Genomic DNA, 26,313 nt, shown 5'->3' on the forward strand with positions numbered 1-26,313 from the left:
CCCTGCGTGATGGCTTTGCGGTCCTAGAGAAGCTGCAAGCCTGAGATTGCTGCCGTCTCCCACCCGTTCGGCAGGCTCAGCGTTCCCTCCAATTAACTGTGCATAACAACAAGGAGTGAAACCAAGTGATTTAAGCAATAATTTATCATATTCAGTTCACCATTAACAGCCATCTAGTGTTTCCTTTGCCCTTTTAAATGAGTCTTTGTTCTGATGCTCAGCTCTTCTGTGTATTCGAGAAGCTTTTAGTGAGCCTTTCCTTCCCTCCCTCTCCCTCTCTCCCGCCCTCCTCCTGCTTTCCTCGAGCTCTGAAGCACAAGGGTCTTTCTGGAAGCAGCTGAGCCATCCCTCATCTAGCTTCCTTCATCCCATTTAATAGGGAGCTTGAATGCTAATTCATGGGCACCCAGAGAGCGGGGTGCTGAGAGACGCAAAGGGAAGAGGACGCAGCCTTTGCCCTGGACCAGCCTTCAAATAGGGTGACGAGGCTCATCCAACAGGGAATGGTCAGAGGAGGAAGGGGGGAGCCAGTCAGTGTCAGCAAAGTGCGACCTTGCTATAAGAAAATCTCCCTAGAGGAGAGGGCGTCACCCAAGTTCTGAATGTTGGTGTGGATTCCAGGAGGAGGTAGCGGGGAGGGCGGCGTGGGCAGGGGACTTGCGGGAGCACAGGTGTGGCTTTGAATGTGAGCCTCCAGCTGGCACAAGGGAGGTAAGTAAAGGTCAGGGAGGTGAGCCTTAACCACGCCAGGGCTGCTCAGGGCAGCCCTTTGTCTGCCTGCTTGCTAGTTTGTCTCCTCTTTGGGATCACTTGGCCTGTGAGCCTCCCTTTCTTAGCCTCCTGGTGTTTGGGGGTGTGGGGAGCACACTCTTATAGAAGAAATCAGGTAATGGCCCCAACGAAGTTTTAGGTTTTCTTGGTGTTATTTACTGTCACGTCTCTGTTTGCTGGGTTGTGTGGATGAGTGTGTGTGTGTGTGTGTGTGCGCGCGCGTGTGTGTGTGTGTGTGTGTGTGAATGCATACCTGGGCTCTCAGGGAGCCTCATCAGACACTTGTGTTCTGGACTTGAGCCTGGGGCGATAATAACAGAATCGGTGCAGCAGGGGCGATAGCTTTGAGTCACTGACGCTGTGAGACCCTCAGCCCCACTACGGGGACCCTGGTAGCAGCTCTGTCCTCACCTTGAGGTCTGCCAGGCTCCTTGATAGTGGAGGATGGGCCCAAGGATGGGGAGGTAGGGAATCCTGGGCCTTCAGAGGGGCTGAGGGAGCACCCAGGAAGGCCCTTCCTCTTGAGCAAGGTCCTAGGCCTCTGGGGACACACGGAAGGTCCCATGGTCAGGGCCCACCGACCCACTGAGCCGGCCCCTTCTCAGAAGGAAATTCATGCTGGGTGCTGTGGGAGAGTGGTCTCACTGGCCTCGAGGGGCTGAGGTGCTGACAGGTTGGACTGGTCAGGGCACAGATAATTCCAGAGAGCGGAGAGGAGCAGAGGGGGAGAAGCTGCACCCCAGTGGTCTGACTTCCCAGGCATCTAGGAACGTCTACACACGTACTCGCTTCATGGTGTCATTTAAGACTAAACTGTCTTAAAAACGAGGCCTCAAAAACATGAGGATTTGCAGAATCCATTTTGATTTCTAAAGTTAAACGTAAAACCGATGGCAAACAAAATAAGACAGCATTACCTTTAATTCCCAAGTATGGCCATCCAGTGAGGTAAAGACTTGTCTCTTTACCGCATTTCTTTTGCAGAGAGCATATTATTTGCTCGAAAGAAATGCTCAGATAAATCGCTTGAGATGGCAGGTGAGACCCGAGGGCATGCGGGTAAAAAAATTGAGGGGGCATCTTTGAAACCGTTATGCTCAAGGCATGGAAAGAAATGTGCCTCATTCTTGAGGGGAAAGATGGCAGGATATTGAAGTGCATACAAAGACTTGAGGGCCCAGGGGGGCTGGGGAAGGCCGAGAGAGATTTCCCCAGAGCCAGAAGCAAGGGACAGCCGGGGTGGGTCCAGGAGACGTTGGAGGGACAGACCGCTGACATCGGTGCTACAGTTAAAAGGCTACCTTCTCTAGATGGCCGCCGGTGGCTACCGACGGCCACAGGCTCCAGCCCTCCTAGAGGTTTGGGTCGGGCCACGTTTTTCAGCGGTGGCCAGAGGAGCTACTGTGCTGAGGGTTTTAAAGAGACCGGAATAGCATCAAGTTTAGGCTTTGGCGTGAAGCACTTAACCCGAGGCCAGGGGAGGCAGAGGAGGAACGTCTTCTTCGGGCTTCTCCTGGGACCCCCCCTTCTGTTTCTGAACTTGAACCTCAGAAGACCTTGTTTCTCTTCTGTTGCACATGGTGAATTCATTTCCAGATGGCTTTACATTTGCTCCAGAAATACCAACATCCACTTTCTGCCCAGTCAGGGAAAAGCAGAGAAGACGCTGAAATGACAAAACAAGGTGGGGGGGGGGGGAGGGGGGCACATCCTGAGGCAAACCTGCTGAACTGCAGTCCTGAGACCACCTTCAACCCCTAGGGGATTAAGGGCTGCTGGGGAGGGGGTGGGGGAGGCGGGCCGGGAGCGGGGTGGGGAGGCAGTTGGGGCAAGACAGCTTCATAGGTAGATGTGTTTCTTCCTGTCACTACAGCTCAACCCCCCCTCCTCTGTCTATTCTCTGAAGGAGAGCTGTGCAGAGGTCTGATGTCAGGCAGGCCGCTGCGTGTTTGTTCAAAGCCTAGACCCGTCCCTCTCCTTTACATGCTTGGGGGGTGCTGTCCCTTTAAGACTTTTCCTTGCCTGTATTCCTTTCCTTCCCTTCCTCCTCCACACGGGCAAACCACCGAGAAGAATGAAGCCAGGGTAAATTGAGAAAATATTTGAAACCTATTAAGTGTGGCTACAAGTTTATTGTGATTCTAAAGTTAATTATATCCTTTTTGACTTCCAGCCAGTCCCTTCCCTGGGCTTCCTTATAGACTTGGCCACCTATCCCAGCCTCGGGCTGGCGGCATGCCTGTCTGCCTGCCTTGTTTCCCCCCTCCCTCCGTCCTTCGCAAATAAGTTAGCAGTACACTGTAGCTACTACTTGCTGGAGATTAAAAAGGGTAGGGGCTGCGGTGGGCATGAAGACTTTGGAGCTTGTGTGTATTTGTATCTATGGGGGTGAGGTGGTCAAGCCAGCGGGCGACCACACAGGGGAACGCCGACTCTTCCCGCAAGGAGCCTGCATTCATTTCAGCTTGTACTTTACAGTTCACAAAAGCGGTAGCCCCTGATCAGTTAAGTCTCACAAACGCTGCATACAGCAGGCGTTATCAGTGCCGCTTCCGGACGAAGAAACCAAGATTTAGAGAAGAACGTTGAAAAAGAGATCACGTGGCTTTTAGGTGGCACAACAAGGCGGGGTTCCAGGCCAGGTCTTGTGGTTCCCCAAGAACGATAAAGTTGTTTCTTTGTATACCGTGTAGGACTGTACAGAGAGAAGTTCACACATGTTGCCTCATTTGATCCTTAAAACATGGTGATGTTGGTGCTGTCCCCATTTGGGGTTCTCCAGGAGCTGCTCCCCCTGGATCCATTCGGGTTGGCAGTGGGAGTGGCCAACCTCCAGCGCCCTGACCTCTGTTGATCGGTTCAGAGTCAGGCCTCGGAGCCGAGTGGGGTCGTTCAGATCCTTCCCCAGGGATTTTGCATCCCAGAGTGAAAAGACTGCACATTTCAACGCAGAGGTTGAGATGCCATTTTCTGCCGGGTCAACTAGGATCACAGAAAACTCATGTACAGCAGAAAAGGGAGCACAGGGGCTGGGGAACAGCAACAGGAACAGGAGATGAGGAGAGACAGAGCTTCCTGAGTTTCCTGCTGGACTTCGGCTTTTCCGTCAGGGGCCACAGCCATTCGTCCCTTGGATTCTGTGCGACACCGCTGATCCCTGCCAATAAAATCTCTTTTCTGCTTATACTAAACGCTAGGGTTAGGATTTTGTTAGCTGCAACCCAAAGAGTCCTCACCGTTACATATCAGAAATACGCATCACGTCAGCATGGATATCAGACAGTGGAAGCTCTGTGGACTAAATGCGAAATGCAGGCTCCAGCAATGAACGGTAGGAGTTAGGCGATGGGGCTGTCTTCGCTCCTGTGTTGCACGAGACCTCACGAGCTGGACATTGAAGCCTTCGCTCAGTCCCTACATGCTTGTACGAGCCTTTGGCTGACCGTGTGGCATCGGGGAAGGGAAGAATATATAGGAACCAGCTTTTAGGAGGTCTCTGACTAGAGCGGCTGCTTTTGGTACCCACTGCTACATTTCCTCGGACTACCTCTGATTTCAGCTAAATAGGTCACAGCCAGTTCCCCTGGGTTGGTTTGCTCCCTCCCAAGTTTTCCCGCACACGTGCCGCTCACTTCGGCTGCCCACACCTGCTGTGGCATACGTCGAACCCTCGGCATTATCCGTGAACATCGTTCATTTACACGGATGTGTTACTGTCGGTGAGCTATCGGTGGTGGTGCACATTAGGGAAACAGAAGCCTTGGTGGGTATACATCATCAGAAGCTTAAGGCTGTGCCGGCGCCATGCCTGTGACTCCATACAAGTTCAAGTTCAAACTCCCGAGTGGTAGTCAAGTGGTATTCAAGGCCACGCAAAGCCTCCTCCTCTTCTGTATCCTTTTCTTTGTCACCACTTCATCCTCATGGAGCAACCTGAGGTTCTCTACACATGACCTGCCCTTGCCGGCCTGTGTGTCCTTGCTCAGGCTTTTCCTGGAAGGTCCATCCCTACCTGCTCTGCATACTGAGTTCTCATTCATCTTCTCAGCCTCAGCTCAAATTCCCACCTCCTCTTGGAAGCCTTCCCAAGGCTCTCTGCTCCCTTCTGTGAAGGCCTCTGTTTGCATCTTGCTTGCAGCTTCTTGAAGCCCTCTGTCTTGTTTTTAGTTCTTCGTACATCTTTCTTTCCCATGCAGGAGGCTGCATGCTCCTTAAGGACTCAGGTCTTGTTTTGGTATTTCCAGGCGTTCTGCAGTAATAGAGGTTCAATGTCATCTTTGCTAAATAAACAGATGGGTGTGTGGCTGCTGCTAAAGCTGATGATCGCTACTTGGCCACTGATGTCAAAGCTGGTCAGCCTATCAGATGGAAAGACTGAGCCTGTCAGGATCTTGCTCCCTGCTAGCACCCAAGGGAGGTGACAGTGCTCCAGGGATACAGCAGATGTGGGGGCATCCTGCCCATGTGCTGATGTTAGCATCCCCTTATAATGCAGACTCAACACAGGGGCTCTGCTCCAGCCTTCAGGTGCACATTCGCTTTCCCCAAGTGCTCCGCAGGAGAGGCGAGTCTGGGGAACGTCCTGCATGCAAACCCCATGCTGCTTCTGTGGCCTGCGTTGGTGTATTACTGTTTGGAAGTCCTTACATTTGGAATCATTTGCATTTACCTTGAAGACAGAAGCTAGGATGTTCTCTGAGACTTCAGAGTGGGAAGTCAGAAAATGACTTAATAGCTTAGGAAAATAATATTTGCCAAGAGTTTATATTTAAAAAAAAGCCAGGGCCTTTTAAGATAATGGATTTAGAGGCCTCCTTTAACCTCTTCAGACACACACATTTTTAACCATGTAAAAAAATTGCTTATTTATTAGCTCTATGTCCTTTTCCTATTCACTGGTCTTCTCTTATTCTGAGAATCGCCCTGAAATCAGACAGAGGTTTAGAATTTCTGATCACTGCTTTAAAAAGTCAGGGCATATACACTGTGCCAAGCCCAGCACTAATCCCATGTCTGTGACTTCAGTGTGGCTGCGTGGGATTTAGGTGTTGAGTCAGTAGGGGGAGAAAAGCAACGAGGCCTTTTCCCTCTTAAAAATGAAGATACTCACATCCGGTGTTTGCACAGTGTTTTTGTAGCTATTATCATATTTGCTTCTTAAGGCTAAGGAGGTTTGAAAGAATGATCCCATTTTATGCGAAGAAAATTAAGGCTCAGGGAAATTGAGTGCTTCATCCAATATCATGCAGCTTTAGCGGTAGAGCTGGGATTTATGCCCAGTTCTTTTGACTAGTGTTCAGTGCCACTTCTGGCAGGACCGAAATCTGCCTGTAATTGCAATCCAACACTCCTTTAAACACCTACTTCCTGCCTCCTGCCCCCGTATAAACATCTTGTATCGTTTATCTCAGCTGGTTGTCGGCTGGCCTCTGGAAGGGGACAGCGGCTGAAAATAGCTTATGGTGCAACACTTCCCAAAGAGATCTAAGTTTTCCCCAAGAATTAATAAAACGAAAGCTAAGTTGGGGGAGTTTGGGGTTTGGTGACAGATCATTGTAGCATCGCTTTGGTGGCCAAGGGATGTGCTTGGCGTCCCTTGTGACAACCACCTAGGTAAGCATGTCTTTTCACGGGTCCGAACCCTCGGTGTTGACGGCCCGAGAGAAAAGAAGGGAGGAGCAGCCGACCGGGCGCCTTATGAACCATTTCACATCGTGGGCCTTGGCAGGTTCCGGGGGCAAGAAGCCGGAGCGCCCGGGTCAGGTGGCCTCCAGGCTGAGCGGCGTGGCGTTTCAGCTAGACTCTTCGCTGTTCTCTCACCCACTTGGACGAGGCCAAAGAAAAAAAACAACCTGTTTCTTTATTAATGATGCTCTCTGCAGGGTTAGATTAAGCACTGATTAAAGGCAGATGCTTCCAAAGTATAAATGTAAGTACCATCTCAGTCACTTCTCCGGTTACAGGGTTTCCTACACGATTCTTTAAAATCACTTTGGCTGTGTTCCCATTTGCCTTCCTCAACACTCTCCACCCAGCTTCCGAGCTGCCCCTCCCAGAAGGCCTCCAACTGCCAGGAGCAGAGGCTCAGGCTCTGTGAGACTTGCTCCGTGGAGAGCTTTGAGAGGGGCTGCTGTCCGGAGCCGCCTTCCCAAGGCAGGTAAGTCCTCTGGGCCGGTGGCATCCCTGTTCTTCTGGGCTTTCGAGGCTAGACCTGTCACTACGGAACTTGCTCTGTGTTTTCCATCAGGATGGAGTACAGGCCTCTTGTAACCACGTCCTACTCAGATCAGAGTCAGGGACCAGGTACAAGATACACGGCTCGGGTGATGGGGTCCATTGGGTGCTCCTCCATTCAAGTGCTCCGAGAAGACATGGGGCCAGGGGGACGGGAGATGGCTGCCTGGCCTGATGGGTGCTCACAACACCGGACTTCATCTCAGGAATTGGGTTTTTCTAGAAAAGATGTGCTCAAGTCTTCTATCCCGAGACTGCAGTGCAGACCTTCCAAATAGTTTCTGAGTTCCCTGTGGCCAATTAGCTTAATCAGAAATTAATGTGTACTTAAAAAAAAATTTTTTTTTTCTGAAGAGGTAGTAAGCTCATCAACCTGGGATTGATTTTGGATTGAGATCAATGAAAGTCTATTCATGTTCGTTTGTTTTCTGATCTTCTTGTGGGATCTAGGAAGGAGGAAGGGGCCATTATTTATTTGTAACCTGTGTTAATGGACATGGTTTGTGTGTCACCAGAGTTAAGATCTTGTTGTTCAGACCCCCATCCAAAATGGACAAAGGGGTGTCTTATAGGGTACGTTACCATCGGGCTGTGTGGCTTGGGTGGATGAGACAGTGTCACGGTGGGGGTGGTGGGATGCCCGAGGGAGTGACGTGTGAGGCTGTGGCAGTAAGGCTGATGTCCTGGGAAGCACGTCACACAGTGAGGATGTCATAGACCCCACCCAGCCCAGCTGGAAGCTGTGTGGCTTTCTCCTCCTGACTCCCTTCTCTCACCTTCTTGGGTTGTCTTAGCTTGGACTATGAAGAACTAGGCAGGTAGGTGGATTGCACAGTGGTGATTACTTGGGATTGAGATTCTCTGGCACTTCCATATGGGATCTTAGGCAAGCCTCCCAATTCCTTTACGTCCTCATGCTTTCTTCTGTAGAATGGGGGCGATATAACAATATCTACCTTGTAGATTTCCTGGGAAGTTAGGAGAGATTATGAGAGATGATCCATCTAAAGCATTTGACCCAGTGCTTGGCCCATAGCGTATAGCTTTTATTAACCGCAGTGTTGCGTCTCAGGTTGTGTGGACCAGATCCACATCGAAAGGCTTTGGGTTGCAAACCTTTGGTGACTTGCCCAATGGCCTCCCCTACTGGTTAGGGTCAAGTGTGGGAGTCGGTTTGTCCTTTCTCCTACTAACAGAGAGAGCTGGAGAGAAACTCTAGCCAAGGAAGGTATAAGGTTAAAACCCCTGCCTCTTAAGAGAAGGCCACAAATAATTCACCTTCATTCCAGATGAACATTTCCTTTCAGAAACCCCTCAAGGTTAATATTTATCTCATGAGATTGTTCTGAGGCTTAAAGGAGATAATGTGTGTTAGCACACTTAAATTTTACCTGGAACAGGGTAGATGCCATTAAGTGATACCTATCTTTGCAAAAATGTTTGCAATATCACATTAATTGAAAAGTTCACGAGATAAAATTGCCTATGCATGACAATGCCAGCAGTGTAAGTATATGGAAAAAAGACCGCGGAACAGAAATATACCAAAATGTTAAAACTTGCATGTGCTAGGTGGCTTTGGTTTGTGGGCGATCATTTCCTTTTCTTGTTTTCTAAATTTTATTTAATGGATGATTCCATCAGCCAGAGCCCTGGCAGGAAGCAGATGGCACATTCAAACTGGGCATTTCGAGGATATTTTATTAAAGGGACTTTTTTTTTTTTTTAAAGGTACAGGCAGAGCTCAGTAACAGCAACCGGTGAGGGTGCAGTTCTCAGGTGTGGTGAGAATGGGGTGCCTTACACCCACATCTGAAGGGGCCAGGGGAGGGAGGTGTTACAGAACCAGAGAGAGCCGTGTGGATGGGCCACCGGGCAGGAGCCGTGGCGCATGGCCGCCACTGGGGAGAGAGCTGGGAAGGAAAACCCTGACCTCACTCTCCACCATTCTCTGGGTCTCTTGCGGGTGCCTCCCACTGGCCAAACCGAACCAGAAGCCAGAATTCAGGGGCTCCCACCGAGGGGTCCACGTGGATCAGCTGCACAGGCACTGAGCAAGGAGGAGAAGGACAGGGAGAGGCTTGGAGTGCAAACTGCAGATGTGCAGCACAATGAGGTTACTCAACTTTTATAATGACTGGTAGAGTCATAAATAGGGGAAAAAAGCCGTTTGCTACCCTCAGTGTTTTCACACATGCTCACACCTCCCTCCATCCTCCCCGCTCAGTGATTTCCGATTCTTCATAACCACGTTGTCCTCGGGGCTCCCACAGCACCTCGGGTTCCCCGCTAGTGCAGCCGTATTCACTGTGGTTTCAGCCTCGGTCCCTGACTCACCCAGGTGCCCACCCCACTGTAAGACCCTTGGGGCCTGGGATGGTGTTTTAAATCATTTTGCATTGCCCGTGCCCAGAGCATGAATGAGCGAGCAATCGGAGTTCAGATCTAATGTCTCTGTAAGGCTTGTAGATTGGACACAAAGCCCGGAGCGACCTGATCTTAACTGCAAGTGAATTCCCTGAGTAATTTAAGCTCTCTGCTTAGGGAATGAAGCTTCAGCCTTGTTTCCCTGGATGGGAGCTTGTTTTTTATCTGGCAAGCGTGGGCCTGTGGGCCTGTGAGCCTGCTGAGGGCCAGTCCTTAGAGGAGCAGGGACAGAGCCCCCTCCAGCCAGTCTAGGGCATCCCCTCAGGGAGGTCTGGCAGAACCTTCTCGGGGGGGGCGGGGGTGGGGGCTCCTGGTCTCTGTGGTTTCCCTATCACATCATAATTCACACGGCACTGGCCTCCTGCTTTGGACTTCAACTTGAGATTCTGCTTGCTTCCTTTAGGACTCGAGTTAGTGTAGAGCCTGTCATTGTACCTGATATTTTGACTCTCTGTTTTAAATCCGAGGATGTTTGGAGGCCTGGAAGGATTTTTAGTCTTTTAGCAAATCCGTAAAAGTGACACTTAGGTGTACGTAATTCCAATAACTCAGAAGGAAGAAATGCTGGGAAAGGTGTCACAGGAAAAATAAAATGCCCCCCCGCCCCGCCCCCGCCTTGCCTATCTCCTCCGTCCCACTTTGAGTCCCTGCAGTGCTTCAGTGTTCTGGTTGTTGTCTAGCGAACTCGAACTGATCCTGGTAATGCTTTTATTTCTTGAGTTATCAAGTTGAAGTAACAGTTATTGAATTGCCCCTGTGCAAGATGAGGAATTTAGTGTACTGACGGTACTCCTTCTTCCGTACCCAGGATTCCTTCAGTTTCTGCTACTTAGCATATTTTTAATTTGGTCTGGCGCTGGATTACCTGCGTAATTTTCAGGGATAGACTTATACTTGTATTGCCTGATCCACAGACCTTCTATAGAATGTCTTGATTCTTCGGGTTCTTAGGATGAGGAAACTGTGGCTCTGAGCATTCTTCATCTTTGCTCTCCAACTCCAGCTGGCAATACAATTTTATAACATTTATGTCATTTGAATTCTATTCTGTAATTGTAATTAATTCTGCTTTATCTATAGGATGATTGTTAAAATAAAAAACTGGTGTATAACTTTTATGATATAATGAATTTGTAGCTTCTAGTCTCTAAAACCAATATTTGGTATCTTATTTGGACCCATAGAGATGCGAATGGACTCTGATGTCACTGACCTTCTGTTTCATGAAGGAGAATGTCCTAAGTGTCAAGGTCAAGTGGACTTTTTTTCCCTCTTCTGTCAGCTGCTCGAGCCATTTAGTCAGCTTGATACGTAAAATCTGACTTTCTGAAGAGCTGTTGTTTTGATGGAATTTCTAGTTACCTTTCTTTTTTACCTATTAAGAAACCACTTGCTTAATCATTTTCCTTGTGACCGAGAACTTAACTTATACTTGAAAGGTTTTTCTTAGGGCTCTCTGACTTCTAGTTCGTCTTAGATCAATTGCTTTTTAAGCTGATCGTAGTGCAGTTATCCTGGAATTTCTTTTTTACTGCACTCTTGGGTTTGGTACACTATGTTTTGGAATTCATGTGCCCACCATTTTTGAGATTCTGTTTTCATTATTTGGAAGCATATACCCAAATAATTTTTTTTTTTGTAAAGAATCACTCAGTGTCTGCAAACCTTGCCGTCATATTTGATTATTAGTAAAGCTTGAGAAAGATTGCACTGTAGCCAATTTTTCAACCAATTTTTCCATGCAACGCAGTCTACTTGCTATATAGAAAAATTCTCAGCGTCAAGTATCTGGGGTATAAATTTCACAATGAAGATTTGAATTGTTCCAAATGTTACCAATTATGCATACTGATTTTATTAATTTATTAATTGAGTTAATTTTGCATGCACAGGCTTTATTTCCACAGTCCAATTTCCCTGAGTCTACTTTTATTAAAAATATTTGATTCTGGGGCGCCTGGGTGGCGCAGTCGGTTAAGCGTCCGACTTCAGCCAGGTCACGATCTCGCGGTCTGTGAGTTCGAGCCCCGCGTCGGGCTCTGGGCTGATGGCTCAGAGCCTGGAGCCTGTTTCCGATTCTGTGTCTCCCTCTCTCTCTGCCCCTCCCCCGTTCGTGCTCTGTCTCTCTGTGTCCCAAAAATAAATAAACGTTGAAAAAAATTTAAAAAAAAAAATTTGATTCATCAATGTTTTTCAATTATAAGACAATTTTACTGTGTGTGATTTATTTTTTCAGATTTGAGTTGATAATTTTTATAAAGTCCTCTTTTTTATTTATTTTTATTTTTATTTTTTATTTGAGAGAGAGGGAGAGAGAGAGCATGAGTGGGGAAGGGGGGCAGAGGGAGAGGGAAAGAGAATCTTAAGCGGTATCCGCCCTCAACACAGAACCCAATGTTGGGCTTCATCTAATGACCGTGAGAACATGACCTGAGCTGAAATCAAGAGTCAGACACTTAACCGACTGAGCCACCCAGGGTCCCCTAAAGTCCTCTTGTTCCTGGGTCAATTTTTGTAGTTTTCAATGTTACCTTTAACATGTGGTTCTTTAGTTATTTCCGCGTCTATAACAAATTTTATTTATTCATTTTTAATTCAAATTCAAGTTAGTTAGCATACAGTGTAGTCTTGGCGTCAGGAGTAGAACCCAGTGATTCATCTCTTACGTGTGACACCCAGCGCTCATCCCAAAAAGTGCCCTCCTTAATGCCCATCACCCATTTAACCCATCCCCCCACCCGCCTCCCCTACAACAACCCTCAGTTTGTTCTCTGTATTTAAGAGTCTCTTATGATTTGCACCACTCCCTATTTTCATCTTATTTTTTTCCCTTTATGTTCATCTGTTGTTTTCTCAAATTCCACATATGAATGAAATCGTATGATATCTGTCTTTCTCTGACTGGCTTATTTTGGTTAGCATAATACACACTAGTTCCATCCATGTTGCTGCAAATGTCAAGAATTCATTCTTTCTCATCGCCAAGTGGTATTCCATTGTATATTATATATATACCACATCTTCTTTATCCATTCATCAGTCGATGGATGTTTGGACTGTTTCCATATTTTGGCTGTTGTCAATAGTGCTGCTATAAACATTGGGGTGCATGTGCCCCTTTGAATCAGCATTTTTGTATCCTTTGGGTAAATTCCTAGTATGGCAATTGCTGGTTCGTAGGGTAGCTCTATTTTTAATTTTTTGAGGAACCTCCATACTGTTTTCCAGAGTGGCTGCACCAGCTTGCATTCCCAACAGCAGTGCAAAAGGTTTCCCCTTTCTCAGCATCCTCGCCAACATCTGTTGTTTCCTGAGTTGTTCATGTTAGCCATTCTGACAAGTGTGAGGTGCTATCTCATTGTGGTTTTGATTTGCATTTGCCTGATGATGAGTGCTGTTGGGCATCTTTTCATGCATATATCTATAAACAATTTTAATGTGTGCAGTTGTTATTTTGTGTTACTTATTTCCATTAAGTCTCTTTTCTGCTAGAACCTGGGTGAAATATGCTTCGGGTCAGAACAACAGGGTCAGAGTATACAGTTTCTTCTTTAATAGTCTCCTTCTTATGGTAGCAGCCCTGTATTGGATTCCTTGCGGTAACTTAGCGTAAGCTTTTGCCATCCAGGGTCTTTCTAGGCTCATCTATTTTCCAGGATCAACTGGCATCCATAGGCTGTTGACTGCAGAGGACTTCATCCCTGTCTCAAATGTCTTTCATGAGCTCCAGAACCAAATACAGTAGAGTCTCACATAGTCCCACTCTATTTATACAAATTCAGTAATATATGTTTATGAGAGAGGAGGAAGTGGAATGGAAGAGAAGAGGATTGGAGGGGTGGGAAGGGAGAGAGAGTAATTTAAACTGTGTGGCCAATTCCATCATCCAGGCATATCCATAAAGAGTTTAATGCTGAATGGATGGGACAGAATGCAGTGAATCTAGGTTCCATATGTCATTTCAGTTGACATATGACTCACACTATGGGCATTGCATTACCCTTAGTGTGTTCAAAGACACATATGTTGCCTTTATCATGGCCCTTAAACACAACCTGACCACTCTGTTTGTGGATAACTGAAGGGTGACTGGTTCCGGCACTAGAAGAAAAACTGGCCGTGTTGATCTCGTTGACCAGTGAGTTGGGATGTCTCTTCAGTATGGTGCCTTCTTGAGGGATTTCCAAGAGAAACTTGACTATGCTTTTTTTTTTTTTTCTTATATGCTATATTCAGAGGCTAACGTGTAAGCTATGATTGCCCTGTATTCAAATGCCTCCTGGCTCTCTCTACTTGCAGGTTCATAAACAGCTTCAGCTTTATCTGTTTTAAACTCAATTTATTCCCCCAAAGCTTCTTCCTTCCCTAGTGCTCTCTGTCTGAGTGAGTGGCACCTCTGACCAAGCCATTGGTGCCCAAGCCGGGAACCTCAGCTCCTTCCTGTCCCTCGAATCTTTCCCTCACCATGGCTGTTTCGAAAGTGACTCTCAAATCTACCCACTCCATTAGGTCATCCGCAGTGGTGGCGATCATTGCAACAATTTGTTCAGTTCTACCTCCTCCCCTCTTTCAGCCCCTGTCCCAAGTCCTATCTATTCTCATCAGTAAGAGGGATTTTTTTTTTGAAACCCTGATAGTGTTACTCCTCTGTAACAACAACAACAACAACGACAACAACAACAGTAGCAACTCACTCTTTAGCAACCCCCCCTTACCGTCAGGGTGAGGTCCATGGTTTTCACTAGGATTCTAGGGTCCCACATCCTCTCTCAATGCTGACTGGGGCCTTATCTGGCCATTTTACAATGGCAGATAGAACTTGTTGATGGACATCATGTTCTTTTTCACCCATGGGTCACTGCATATGTTGCTTGTTTCCCCTACCATACTCTAATGTCCTCCATTTTGCTTATCTATGTCTTATATCTCCTTCAGGTTTCAGCTGAGACATTAAAGCTTTGGGAGACCATCCCTGATTCCCCAAGACTGGTTAGACGCCTATCTCATGCACAGACATAGTACCCTCTCTTTCTCCCTATAACAGCATCTGTGTTACTCTTATAATTTCCTGCCTTTTATCTGTCTTCTCCACTTACACCAGGAGAGCATAACTTGTAGGACCAGGAGGAGGTACTGTTGTGTTTTTCCATTAGTGCCTACCACTGTTCTTAGAGCAGACACCACGCATGTAGTTGCTGAATGAACAAACCAGTGCTATGTTGGATTACTCATAATTTTCTGGAGTGCCTTGGAAGTCAATCGTAGATTGGTATTCAGGTAAATAAGAAAGGAAGACGATGCATGGCATGGGAAGTAAAGACATTTAACATGAGCCCTACTGCCTTGTCTCATAGCCTACTTTTTTGTTTCTTTAAATGTTTACTTATTTTTGAGAGAGAGCGAGAGAGCGAGAGCGCAAGTGATCAGGGGAGGGGCAGAGAGAGAGGGAGACACAGAATCCCAAGCAGGCTCCAGGCTCTGAGCTGTCAGCACAGAGCCCGATGCGGGGCTCAAACTCACCAACTGTGAGATCATGACCTGAGCTGAAGTTGGACGCTTAACCAACTGAGCCGCCCAGGTGCCCCTTTCAGAGCCTACTTTTAAACTTGAAGCTGTAGAGAAAGTCCTTGTAGAAGGGTTGTCAGGGATAGGGGCCAGTACAGCTATTATCCCATGGTAGAGCGACCCCGTTAGTGTTGGCAAATCATTTCTGCTTTCTTGGATCCTTACTTCTGCCAGGTCTGGGTTTCAGAAGTAAGAGAGTTGGCATGGAATCAGAGGTGTTAGTGTAAATGTTCTTGCCTGTGTTTATGGCCTTTTTGTTTCCATTTCATCATATTTTAAGAACTTTGCTGACCAAATGTGAGAAGATGTGTGCACTTAATAGTTTTGATTTTGCAGCTCATACTTATGTCCCACTTGATTCCCTATTTTTTCCTCTCCTGTTCACACTGTGGCCACTTAGTCACCATCTGCAGGCCCCATTTCAGTAGTTTAGCTGGTTCAGTCTTACTGTGTTGCTCAATGCTTGGGTCTCAATTTTAGAGACTGGGCTTCTTCTGCCCACTGTTCCTGAACTTAACTTTCCACTTATATCTAGGTCCTCCAGGAATGATGGCCTGCTTTGGTCTTCCCTGCGCCCAGAATTCCTGCTGTATCCACAATGGTGGTCACCTCTGCTGGCCTGCCCCACAATCAGTGAGCTCCCAAGCCCCCCCTCACCTCACCCAATCTTATAGCTCCCCATGACATCACCCCTAAGGAGCAGAATTCCAGGGCAGGCTGTGTAATTTCTATCTTCCAGAGCTCTCTGAGGATCTGCTGCTTATCTCTGTCCCGAGGATGAAAATGGATGACAGGTGCTACCCGGTGATCTTTCCAGATGAACGAAATTTCCGTCCCTTCACTTCGGACACCCTGGCTACAATTGAGAAGCGGATTGCCATCCAAAAGGAGAAAAAGAAGTGCAAAGACCAGACACCGGCAGAACCCCAGCCTCGGCCTCAGCTTGACCTAAAGGTCTCCAGGAAGTTGCCCAAACTCTATGGCAACATTCCCCGTGAGCTGATAGCAAGGCCCCTGGAAGACTTGGACCCGTTCTACAGAAATCATAAGGTAGTTGGATGGGGTTCTGGGGTGTTCTGGCCATGCAGTTATAACTGGTGTTACAAGAACCTCCAAACATTGATCTTGGGGTTTGCAGGGGTGTCTGTCCTCCTTTGCTGTCACCACTTGTCATTGCCTCCATAGTCCTGAGACCCTCTTTCAGTCTTCATCTTCTCTCTGTAATGCATGTCTTGGCGAAGAAGAGAAGGTCCAGGGGGCAGCAGGAAGGTTAAAAGGAAAACAGAGAAAACATAAATGGTGTCAGGAAAGAGGACTGGACTAGCAGTCACAAAAATTAGGTGTAGGCCATTTAAGTGACTGGCTTTGTGACTTTGGATAAATCCCTAATCCTCATTCTTCTAATCTGTAAAATGGGAATAAAGCATGCTTCCTACAACATGGACAGGCCATGGAAGCACTTATAAACTGTAAAGCATTATACTGATATGAGAGATGAATATCACTGTCCAGGAACGTCCAATTCAGTAATAAGTTTTCCTTGAAAAACTCCCCAGCTGTAGGCTTTTTAGGCTATTAAATGAGAATTCTGGAGGTTGGAACCATACACCAACCTGATGCATAATAGAAGTTCAATAAGTGATGTTCAAGAATATGGTGATCAAGTGGGCAGGTGGAGATTTTGCATAAATCCCATGCCGATATGTGATAGGCTTGCTATTTAACCTACCTGAATATAGTTGTTGCAGGGAAATTCTAGTAAAAGTTCTTTAAAGGGGCTCCTAAGTGAGGAAATGTGAGCTCTGGGCTCCTCTGATGGCTGCTTGGAAGCCTGGGACAGTGAGGACGGTCCTCTGCAGACCACCCGGAAAAGCTCAGAAGACCTTGCCATAATAATCCCATCGTGTGATCCAGCAGAGAATGGAAAACCCACCTCACCAGACTGAGGGCAGAGAGGAAGGAAGTTTGGGTAGAAGTCCTAGAAATATGAGATGTTGAGACCATTCTCTGCTGGCAACCATGAGAAACCGATCTCTCCAGAGAAATATTGCCTGGTATGTTACCTTGCATTGGGACAGACTTAGGGTTACCTGACCAAATGGGAACTGTGTGTATAGAGGAAAGTGGGGTGTGAGTGGGAAAGACAAGAAAGAAGAAGAGAGATGAAGGAACAAAAACACCCCAATATTTCTCCTTCTTCTTATGCCCCAGAATCCCAGGGGCTTCTTGGAGGCAGAGTTGTTAAATGCGAATTAATTTCTGGAGGTCTTCTGCTTCAAGGCTGGAGCAGGTGGCAGCTTGGTATGCTGCAGACAGTCCTGGGAGGACAGGTTCTGTTCCAGCCTGGCTGAATGTTCTAGGACTATCTATCTCTGCTCAGCTTGGGCTCTCCCTTTAAATTAGAAGACACGATACTTTTTTAGAGCTCTGCACACCCATGACCCCGCATGGCTGGTACTCTCAGCAGTCATGTGAGGTATATGTGATAGTTAGCCCTCCACCTCATAAATGAGAATCCAAAGACTGGATGGGGAAGTGGATTGTGACAGGTCAAGCAACCGGTAAGGGATGAAGCTGGGCCCTAAACCCAAGGGCCCTCTCGATAGTCTAAGGCCACTTCCTGTCTTTTGAAACTTCCATTTTGAAGAGCTACAGAGAAAGGGGTGGAGATATGTCAGCAAGAAGACAGAAGGAGCGGGTACCTATCATTTTAATAATTTAAACCCTGGTGAGTATAGTTAAATACACCATTAGCTGAAATATTTAAAGCAGTGAGAGATGGCATTAATAAAATATCAAGGGGCACAGAGACAGAGCCGTATCATGCCACCTATTAATCTGGGGTGACCTGCCTCAAGGAGGGGTTTGCTCTCTGCCCTAAAATTGTCTTTCTAGCCGAAGGAAGGGCCCAGAATCCCTAAAGTGGGTCTTGGGCTCCTGAGCTCATAGCTTTCCAAGAAGCCTGTGGCCCATTTCCTTTTGTTATGGAGGCAACAGAAAATATCCTGCCCCATTTTTTCCTGCCGCCAGATGGCCAGCAGACAAGTAAGTTCCAGCAACTCAGCAAAGGGAGGTTGATGGTTGGCAGTGGCTGAAGTTCTGGTACCTCAGCCAAGGCAGCACCCACCCTGCTATATTGGGCCTTGGCGACAAGGCCTGTCTTTCCTGTATAAGAACATACTGGGTTACATGCCAAGTAGTACTTTTGCAGATCTGAAAGGAGCAGAGACATGGGGAAACAGGAATGACCCTCATTCTGTGAAGGCTTTTGTAACCAACAGCCTTGGGGACATGTAAGGGGACAGCCAGATTATAGCTAAATGGAAAGAAGGAGGTTTCGGGGGGTCGATGTGAGACCCTGTGAGTGATGGGTTCTTCTGCAGACACTGCCTCATTCCTAGGTCCCAGGAAGAATTGGGCACACGTCTGGTGTTGTCTTCAGTGGAGCCCAGTGGGCATTTTGGATGGGACAGTGTACCACTTAGCAGATCTGTCTGGGGTTCGGCATCCCTAGACCTACCCACTAAAGACCAGTAGAGCCTCCAGTCGTTGTGACAGACAGCCAGAAACACCCACATGTATTTCCAGACGCCTTCTGTAGGGCCTCCCCCCCTAGTTGGGAACCGGAGGCAGATTTGCTCATACATCAGTGGGGAGAATGGGAGAGCAAGTCTGGGAAGCTTGATGACTTTTTCTGTTGAAGATCCTCAGGGTTGGAATTGATCGGCAGACTATCTCGCGTAGAACTGCTCAGGTACAGCAACACAGACTCCCCGGGTCCCTGACTGTTCTAACCTTTGTTACGAAGCTCTTATTCGTAATCAAAATAATTTAAAATAATCTGCTGAATGTGAATGTTCAATACTACTCCCCATCTCTTCAAGTTCCCTCCTAGTTCTTATCTCTCTAGACAGAGATACAAGATGAAGGGTTTTGCTGGTGTCCAGAGTTACAGCGTGGGCTGGTTGGAAAGTGCCTCGGGCTACAGAGTGACAGTAGCCCAATCAAAAACTGTCATGATCATAATAAGCCAAGCCACGCCTCAGTCCGCGGTCCCACTGAATTTCCTCTGAATGAACTAACTCGCGATAAATATTGTTCCGTCACTGCACGTAATTCTTGTGGCACTTGTTTGCTTGTCTTCGCAGACGTTTATGGTGTTGAACAAAAAGAGGACCATCTATCGCTTCAGTGCCAATCGTGCCTTGTTCATATTTGGGCCTTTCAATCCAATCCGAAGTTTAGCCATTAGGATCTCAGTCCATTCATATCCTTTCGTTGCATCTCCCGCCAAGTCCAGGTCATGTGAAAAGTGCCAGAGCCCCAGACTGAGGGGAAGTAGCTGATTCTTGGAAGCAATAATGGCAGAGTGCCTGTGGCCGCATGGCGGGGGCTGTGCTTTTACTGCGTGTGAACAAGGCTTGGCCCTGCCCTGGGATCCTGTGGCCTCAGAAGGAGACGGGCCAAAAGGCAGGCAATTTCTTCAGTGGGTCGGGCAGTTTGGGAGCGGTAGTGTGGAGAGGCACCGCTGTGCTTTGGAGGCATCCAGGGGGACTTCCCGGAGAAAGGAACAGCTAAGTTGGGGCCCAGACAAAGGTGGCAAACCATCTACCTGTCTCTGTATTTACCTGCTAACGGTGTTGTGTTGGACCTAGACAGAATTTATTTGTATTTATTTTTAATTTTTTTAAAACGTTTTATTTATTTTTGAGACAGAGAGAGAGCATGAACAGGGGAGGGGCAGAGAGAGAGGGAGACACAGAATCGGAAGCAGGCTCCAGGCTCTGAGCCATCAGCCCAGAGCCCGACGCGGGACTTGAACTCACCGACCGCGAGATCGTGACCTGAGCTGAAGTCGGACGCTCAACCGACTGAGCCACCCAGGCGCCCCAATATTATTATTATTTTTAAAAATTTTTAACGTTTATTTATTATTGAGAGACAGAGAGAGACAGAGCATGAGCAGGGGAGGGGCAGAGAGAGGGGGAGACCCAGAATCCGAAGCAGGCTCCAGGCCCCGAGCTGTCAGCACAGAGCCCGACGTGGGGCTCGAACCCACGAGCCGCGAGATCATGACCGGAGCCGAAGTCGGACGCCGAAACCGACTGAGCCACCCAGGCGCCCCCCCCCCATCTTTATTATTTAATTATTTAATACTAAATGATGACTTAGTAGAGGAGTTGCCCTCTGGAGAAGGAAAGAGGGAAGCAGGATGGAGAGAAAGAGGAGCAAACAAGGATGGGGTCTCAGCTGAGCCCACATCAGCTGGAGTCCACCAGGAGCCCTAGAGCACCGATGACGTCACAGAGGAAACCCACCTGGAAGCGAGGGCCAGCTTTTTTCTACGTCTCAGTCAGTCAGACATGAGGGAGGGAGTTGTAGCCCTCCAGGTGAAGGGGCTGCCTTTTGGCTGAGGACAGTTCTTCAGGGGAGGGGACAGGTGTGGGCGGTCGCCCGCCAACACGCACCGTCCGCAGACAGGTTGCACCTGCAGCCAATGGGGGCCTGGAGGTATGCCCGCAGCCTCCACTGTGACGGATGACCCGGGCCACCCTGAAGTGTACCTGCCTTAACAGACAGCGGTTACATTGTTCAGCATGTTCATCATCTGCACCGTCATCATCAACTGCGTGTTCATGGCCACCGCCTGTGGGAAGGACAACAGCAACATATATACCGACAATGCCGAGTAAGTGTTTGTCCTGCGCTCATCCAACCTAAGGTTTGGAACAAATACGCCTAAGCGACCTGTGATTAGATCAGAGTTCAGCTATACAGAGAAAGACAAAGTCACCCATGATCCCAACTTCCCAGTGCAAATGTCGGAAGGGTCCCTTTTAGTTTGGTACACATATTTTTAACAATTATTTTTAAAGACCTCAAAACTAATAAGCAGCACACTTACAACTTTTATGTCTAGCTTTTAAGAGGTTTTCTTTGGGTTTATAGAGGCTTTACAGGAATCTGCTTTTGTGGTAATATAACATTCTATCAGGTGAATAAACCATAATTTACTTAACCGTTCTAGTATCTTACTCCTATAAATATCACTGCAACAAGCATCTTTTTTTGCATAAAGCTACTTTTCAAAAATGATTACTTTTCTTAGGGTAGAGTCTTAGAAATGGGTTTACTAGATCAAAAGTACATTTCACTGCTTGAAAAACATATGGGGACAAAATGTTTTCCAAAAGGTTTGGGATAGTTGTTAATTTATAGAGTTAACAATATTTCCATTTCCCATGTATCATTTTTGTTTTTTCCCTGGTGAGTTTGAGTGAGTTCTTCCTATAATTAAAATATTAACTTTTCGTAATTTTTAGTTGGCTACTCAGTAATGCAAGTTAATTTTTCAACTGGGAAAGTTCTATATTTTGATAAGTATTCTCTTATCAAAGAGAATGTTGTCCTAGTTTTTCTAATTTAACATATTTGCTGCTTTAGTCTTTCAGGAATATATTGAATAATTGAGAGAATAATAAGAAATCACTTATTTTATTCACATATTTTTATCCCATATTTAACTGTGTGATAGAAACCATCACAGTCAACATACAGAACGTACAGAACATTCCAGACACTCTAAAATTTCCACTTGGCAGTCAATCCCTTGACCCCCACTTGCAACCCCAGACAAATACTGATCTGCCTTCTGTCACTCTAGACCAGTGTTGCCTTTTCTAGAATTTAATATAAATGGACTCATATAATGTATATGATACCATACTTTCCTATCTGGCTTCTTCCACTTAGCATGTTTTGAGATGCACCTGTGCTGTTGTTTGTATCACTAGCTTTCCCCCTCCTTGGTGTTGAGTTGTATTCCTTTGTATGAGCATATCACAATTTGTTTTCCCATTCACCTGTTGATGGAGATGTGGGTTGTTTCTAGTTTTTGGCCATTATGAATAAAGCTGCTGTGAACATTTCTGTATAAAAGTCTGTTTATGGGGAGCACCTGGGTGGCTCAGTCAGTTGAGCACCTGACTCTTGATTTGGGGTCAGGTCATGATCCCAGGGTCGTGAGACAGAGCTCCATGTTGGGCTCTGTGCTGGGTGAGGAACCTGCTTAAGATGCTGTCTCTCCCTCTGCCCTTTACCCTGCTCATGCTCTTTCTTTTTCTCTCTATAAAAATTGAATTAATTAAGTAGGTAAGTAAAAGTCTTTTTGTAGATATATGTTTGCATTTCCCTTGGATAAATATGTAGGAGTGGAATTGCTGTGACATATATGTGAAGTATATGAGTGAGTAACTTTGTAAGAAATGGCAAAACTTCTCCAAAGTGGCTGAACTGTTTTACATTCCTGCAATATATGAAGGTTTCAAAGTCTTTATTAATTTCATCCTTAATTTGTTCTTCTATTTCTAGCTTCTTAAGGTAGAAACTTAAATAGTTGGTTTTAGACCATTCTTCTTTCCTTGTACAATTGTATAAAGCTATAAATTTCCACTACGCATTGCTAAAGAAAGCTCCATCCCACATATTTTGATATGTTGCGTTTTTATTACCTTTTGGGTAAACATTCCCTACTTCTTCTTATGGTTACTTCTTTGTCCCATGTGTTATTTAGAAGTGTGTTTTTTTCCAAATATTTTATATTTTTCTAGTTGCCTTATTGTTAATGATTTCCAATTTAATTCTGTGGAAAGAATATACTCTGTAAGTTTTCAATCTTTTGAAATTAGGAGAAACTTATTTTATGGCTCTATGGGGAATGTTTCATGTGTACATGAAAAAATGTGGATTCTGCAGTTTGATATGATTGTCTGTAAATAGTCCTATTAGGTTAAGGTGGTTGATAGTGGCATTTATATATTTTATCCTTTTGCCATTTCAATTAGTACTTCTATGAATTACTGAGGAGAGGCTTGAAATCTCCATCTATGATTGTGAGTTTGTCTATTATCCCTTCATTTTTGGCAAATTTTGCTTTATATATTTTTGCAGCACTATTATTAGGCACATACAGATTTATGGTTATTATATCTTTCTGATGTATGCATTCTTTTATCAGCATGAAATGCCCTTCTTTATCTTTGGTAATATTCCTTTTAGTATTTGTTTTGTCTGAGGTTAATACAGCTACTCCAGTTTTCTTAGGCTCATTGTTTGCATGGTATATCTTTTTCCATCCTTTTACTCTCAACCCTTTTGTGTTTTTGTATTTTTTTTTTTAATTTTTTTTTTCAACGTTTATTTATTTTTGGGACAGAGAGAGACAGAGCATGAACGGGGGAGGGGCAGAGAGAGAGGGAGACACAGAATCGGAAACAGGCTCCAGGCTCTGAGCCATCAGCCCAGAGCCCGACGCGGGGCTCGAACTCACGGACCGCGAGATCGTGACCTGGCTGAAGTCGGACGCTTAACCGACTGCGCCACCCAGGCGCCCCTGTGTTTTTGTATTTATAGTGTATCTTTTGTAAAGAGCACATAGTTGGTTTTTGGTTTTTATGCAGTCTATTTTCTAATCTCTGCCTTTTGATGGTATATTTATTTCATTTGCATTTAATGTAATTATGAATATGCTTAAATTCAGGTCTGCTGTTTTTCTATTGGTTTTCTGTTGCTCTCATCTGTTTTTTGTTCCTTTCCTCTTCTATTGTTCTTCCATTCCTACCTTCTTTTTTGTTAATCAGGTATATTTAGTATTTCATTTTAAATCTCTACTGTTTTTCTTTTAGATTTACTTCTTTGCATTACTTTTTAGTGATTGCTCCTTCTCTGTCGTTAAGTGGGACTTGGGTCTAGTTAAGGACAGTGAGCTTGGGGCTATGCCTTGAAGCAAGGGGCATGGATACCGCTGAGAATAGAAGTGATCCTGGGCAATATCACTGGGGAAAATGGTCTCCCCTTTAGATAGTTGGCTATTCCATGTGAGGAGCTAATTGAGAATGGAGGAGTTGCTCATTATTTACTGCAGTGTCTCTGGAAGCCTTTGTAGTCAAAGTGTAGCTGAGCCTGCTCGGCTCTTCTAGTGAGATGCAATGAGTCTTCTTTTTCCTATTAATGGAAAGCAGTGGCCCAATTGGATGCTAATCTGCTCAAAGGTCATTTTCACTACTAAAAGACCCATAAGGCAAAGATATGAAAAAACCCTTGTCTAGGCTGTAGGGAAGCTGCTGCTGTCTCCTGGTGGCATTTGTACTGACAATGGATGCATAAAAGTGAGGGTGGGAGGAGGAGGTTGAAAATGTTTTTACAAAAGAAGGCATGTGACTGAGTTATTAGGCCCATGGGGGGAGAGTTTCTCTAATTTTGTCAGTGTCCTTTGGTTAGAAAACTTTTAAATGGGAAATTGATTCCAAGTCTATAGCTCTCAGAGAATGAATTCCAAAGTGCCCTAGGATCAGGCAATGGTGTTCTCTTAACCTACCTGGACACCACCCATGGCCCTGATTGGATACCCTAACCATGCTTGAACTGACAGTGACACGCTCCAGAGGGCCTCATTTGCCTGGTGGGTTGGGATCTCTCTGTCACGGAGCTCCCAAGCCCTGTTCCTTGTGGTGGGCATGGCTGTACTCCATATCAGATATCATGGTTGGTCTGCCTGTCCCTCTATTGGCCAGGCTTCGGCTGGGAGTGGGAGGTGGGAGACCAGGTGGTTAGGTAGAAATGGCAGTCAAGGGCTGCTGTCTCATTTGCCTGAGACCTAGATGGAGATTTGCAAAATCCCACAAATCTGCAATTACAGCTTTTCCCAAAATACCCTTAACTTTGTAAATTATGCCTGGTTTTTTAAAACAGTATTTCAGGGCAGACATGGATTAATCTGCTGTGTTCTTTTGTCACCTAAAAGGTGATCAGCTTCGAAAAAAAAGGCTGAAGCAGAGAGCAGCTCATAACCATTTCTGCCCTTGGATTTGGCTACTTTGGATTTTTCAAGTTTCCAAGATCTTAGCTCTTTAGCTTTGTGGGCTGACAGTGGTTGGATGTTCTACCAGAAAAGGTCCATTTCTTTTACTGTGAACCAACAGATTGTTTGAATTGATTGTTTCTGTCCCCAAAGTGGAACCCGTTTGTGTGCGTGTGCCCACGTGCGCACGGACAGACCCAGCATTTTTGACAGACTGTTTTAATTGTGGTAAAATACACATTACATAAAATGTACCATCTTAACCACTTTTGAGTGGTATTAAGTACAGTCACATAGTTGTGCAACCAATGATCACCATCCGGCTCCAGAACTCTTTTCATTTTGCAAAACTGAAACTCTTTGCCTATTAAACACTAACTCCCCTCCAGTCCCTGGCAACCACCATTCTACCTTTGGTTGCTATGTATTTGACTGCTCTAGGCGCCTCACTTACGTGGAATAATACAGTATTTATCTTTTTGCCCCTGGTTTATTTCCCTTAGCAGAATGACTTCAAGGTTCATCCACGTTGTAGCCTGGGTCAGGGTTTCCTTCCTTTTTAAGGCTGAATAATATTTTTTGGTATGTACCCCATTGATCTGTTTATCCATCAGTGGACATTAAGGGTTGTTTCCAACTCTCGGCTATTGTGAATAATGCTGCTGTGAACGTGCATGTACAATTATTTCTTTGAAATCTTGCTTCAGTTCTTCTGTGTGCATGCCCACAAGTGGGATTGCTGGATCACATGGTAATTCTAATTTTAATTCTTTTTTTTTTTTTTAATTTTTTTAATTTTTTTTTTTCAACGTTTATTTATTTTTGGGACAGAGAGAGACAGAGCATGAACGGGGGAGGGGCAGAGAGAGAGGGAGACACAGAATCGGAAACAGGCTCCAGGCTCTGAGCCATCAGCCCAGAGCCCGACGCGGGGCTCGAACTCCCGGACCGCGAGATCGTGACCTGGCTGAAGTCGGACGCTTAACCGACTGCGCCACCCAGGCGCCCCTATTTTTAATTCTTTTGAAGAGCCTCCGTAGTGTTCTCCATGGCTGTTCGCATCATTTTACAGTACTGCACGAGAGTTTCTGTTTTTCTGCATCCTTACCAACACTTGTTATGTTCTGAGGCTTTTTTTTTTTTTTTTTTGAAAGCAGCCATCCTAATGGGTATGAGGTGATATTTCACTGTGGTTTTGGTGTGCATTTCCCTGATGATTAGTGGTATTGAGCATCTTGTCGTGTGCTTGGTTGGCCATCTGGATGTCATCTTTGGAGAAACGTCTAATTCAAGTCATTTAGCCATTTTTAAATTAGGTTACTTGATTTGTGCTGTTTCTTTTTAAATTTAGTTTTTTAATTAAAATCTTTTTATGGAACTGTAATGACATCAATACTGTGTTAGTTTCAGGTGTATAGTGATTCAAAGTTTATATACATTATGGAATGATCACCATA

At 45.9% G+C, this 26,313-nt stretch overlaps 1 protein-coding gene across 1 annotated transcript in view; it reads left to right on the top strand.

Annotated features, from left to right (window-relative positions):
• The first annotated feature begins 6,845 nt into the window (after nt 1-6,845).
• SCN11A (sodium voltage-gated channel alpha subunit 11) overlaps nt 6,846-26,313 on the top strand; it is a 96,140-nt gene continuing 76,672 nt past the window's right edge. Inside the window, exons 1-4 of the mRNA XM_045436520.1 lie at nt 6,846-6,928; nt 15,737-16,047; nt 19,146-19,264; nt 20,585-20,686. Of these exons, the coding sequence (XP_045292476.1) occupies nt 15,775-16,047; nt 19,146-19,264; nt 20,585-20,686 (494 nt within the window). The 5' untranslated portion in view covers nt 6,846-6,928; nt 15,737-15,774. The remainder of the gene's footprint in view (nt 6,929-15,736; nt 16,048-19,145; nt 19,265-20,584; nt 20,687-26,313) is intronic.

The sequence above is a fragment of the Leopardus geoffroyi genome, chromosome C2 (assembly GCF_018350155.1).
Source record: "Leopardus geoffroyi isolate Oge1 chromosome C2, O.geoffroyi_Oge1_pat1.0, whole genome shotgun sequence".
Taxonomy (NCBI): domain Eukaryota; kingdom Metazoa; phylum Chordata; class Mammalia; order Carnivora; family Felidae; genus Leopardus; species Leopardus geoffroyi.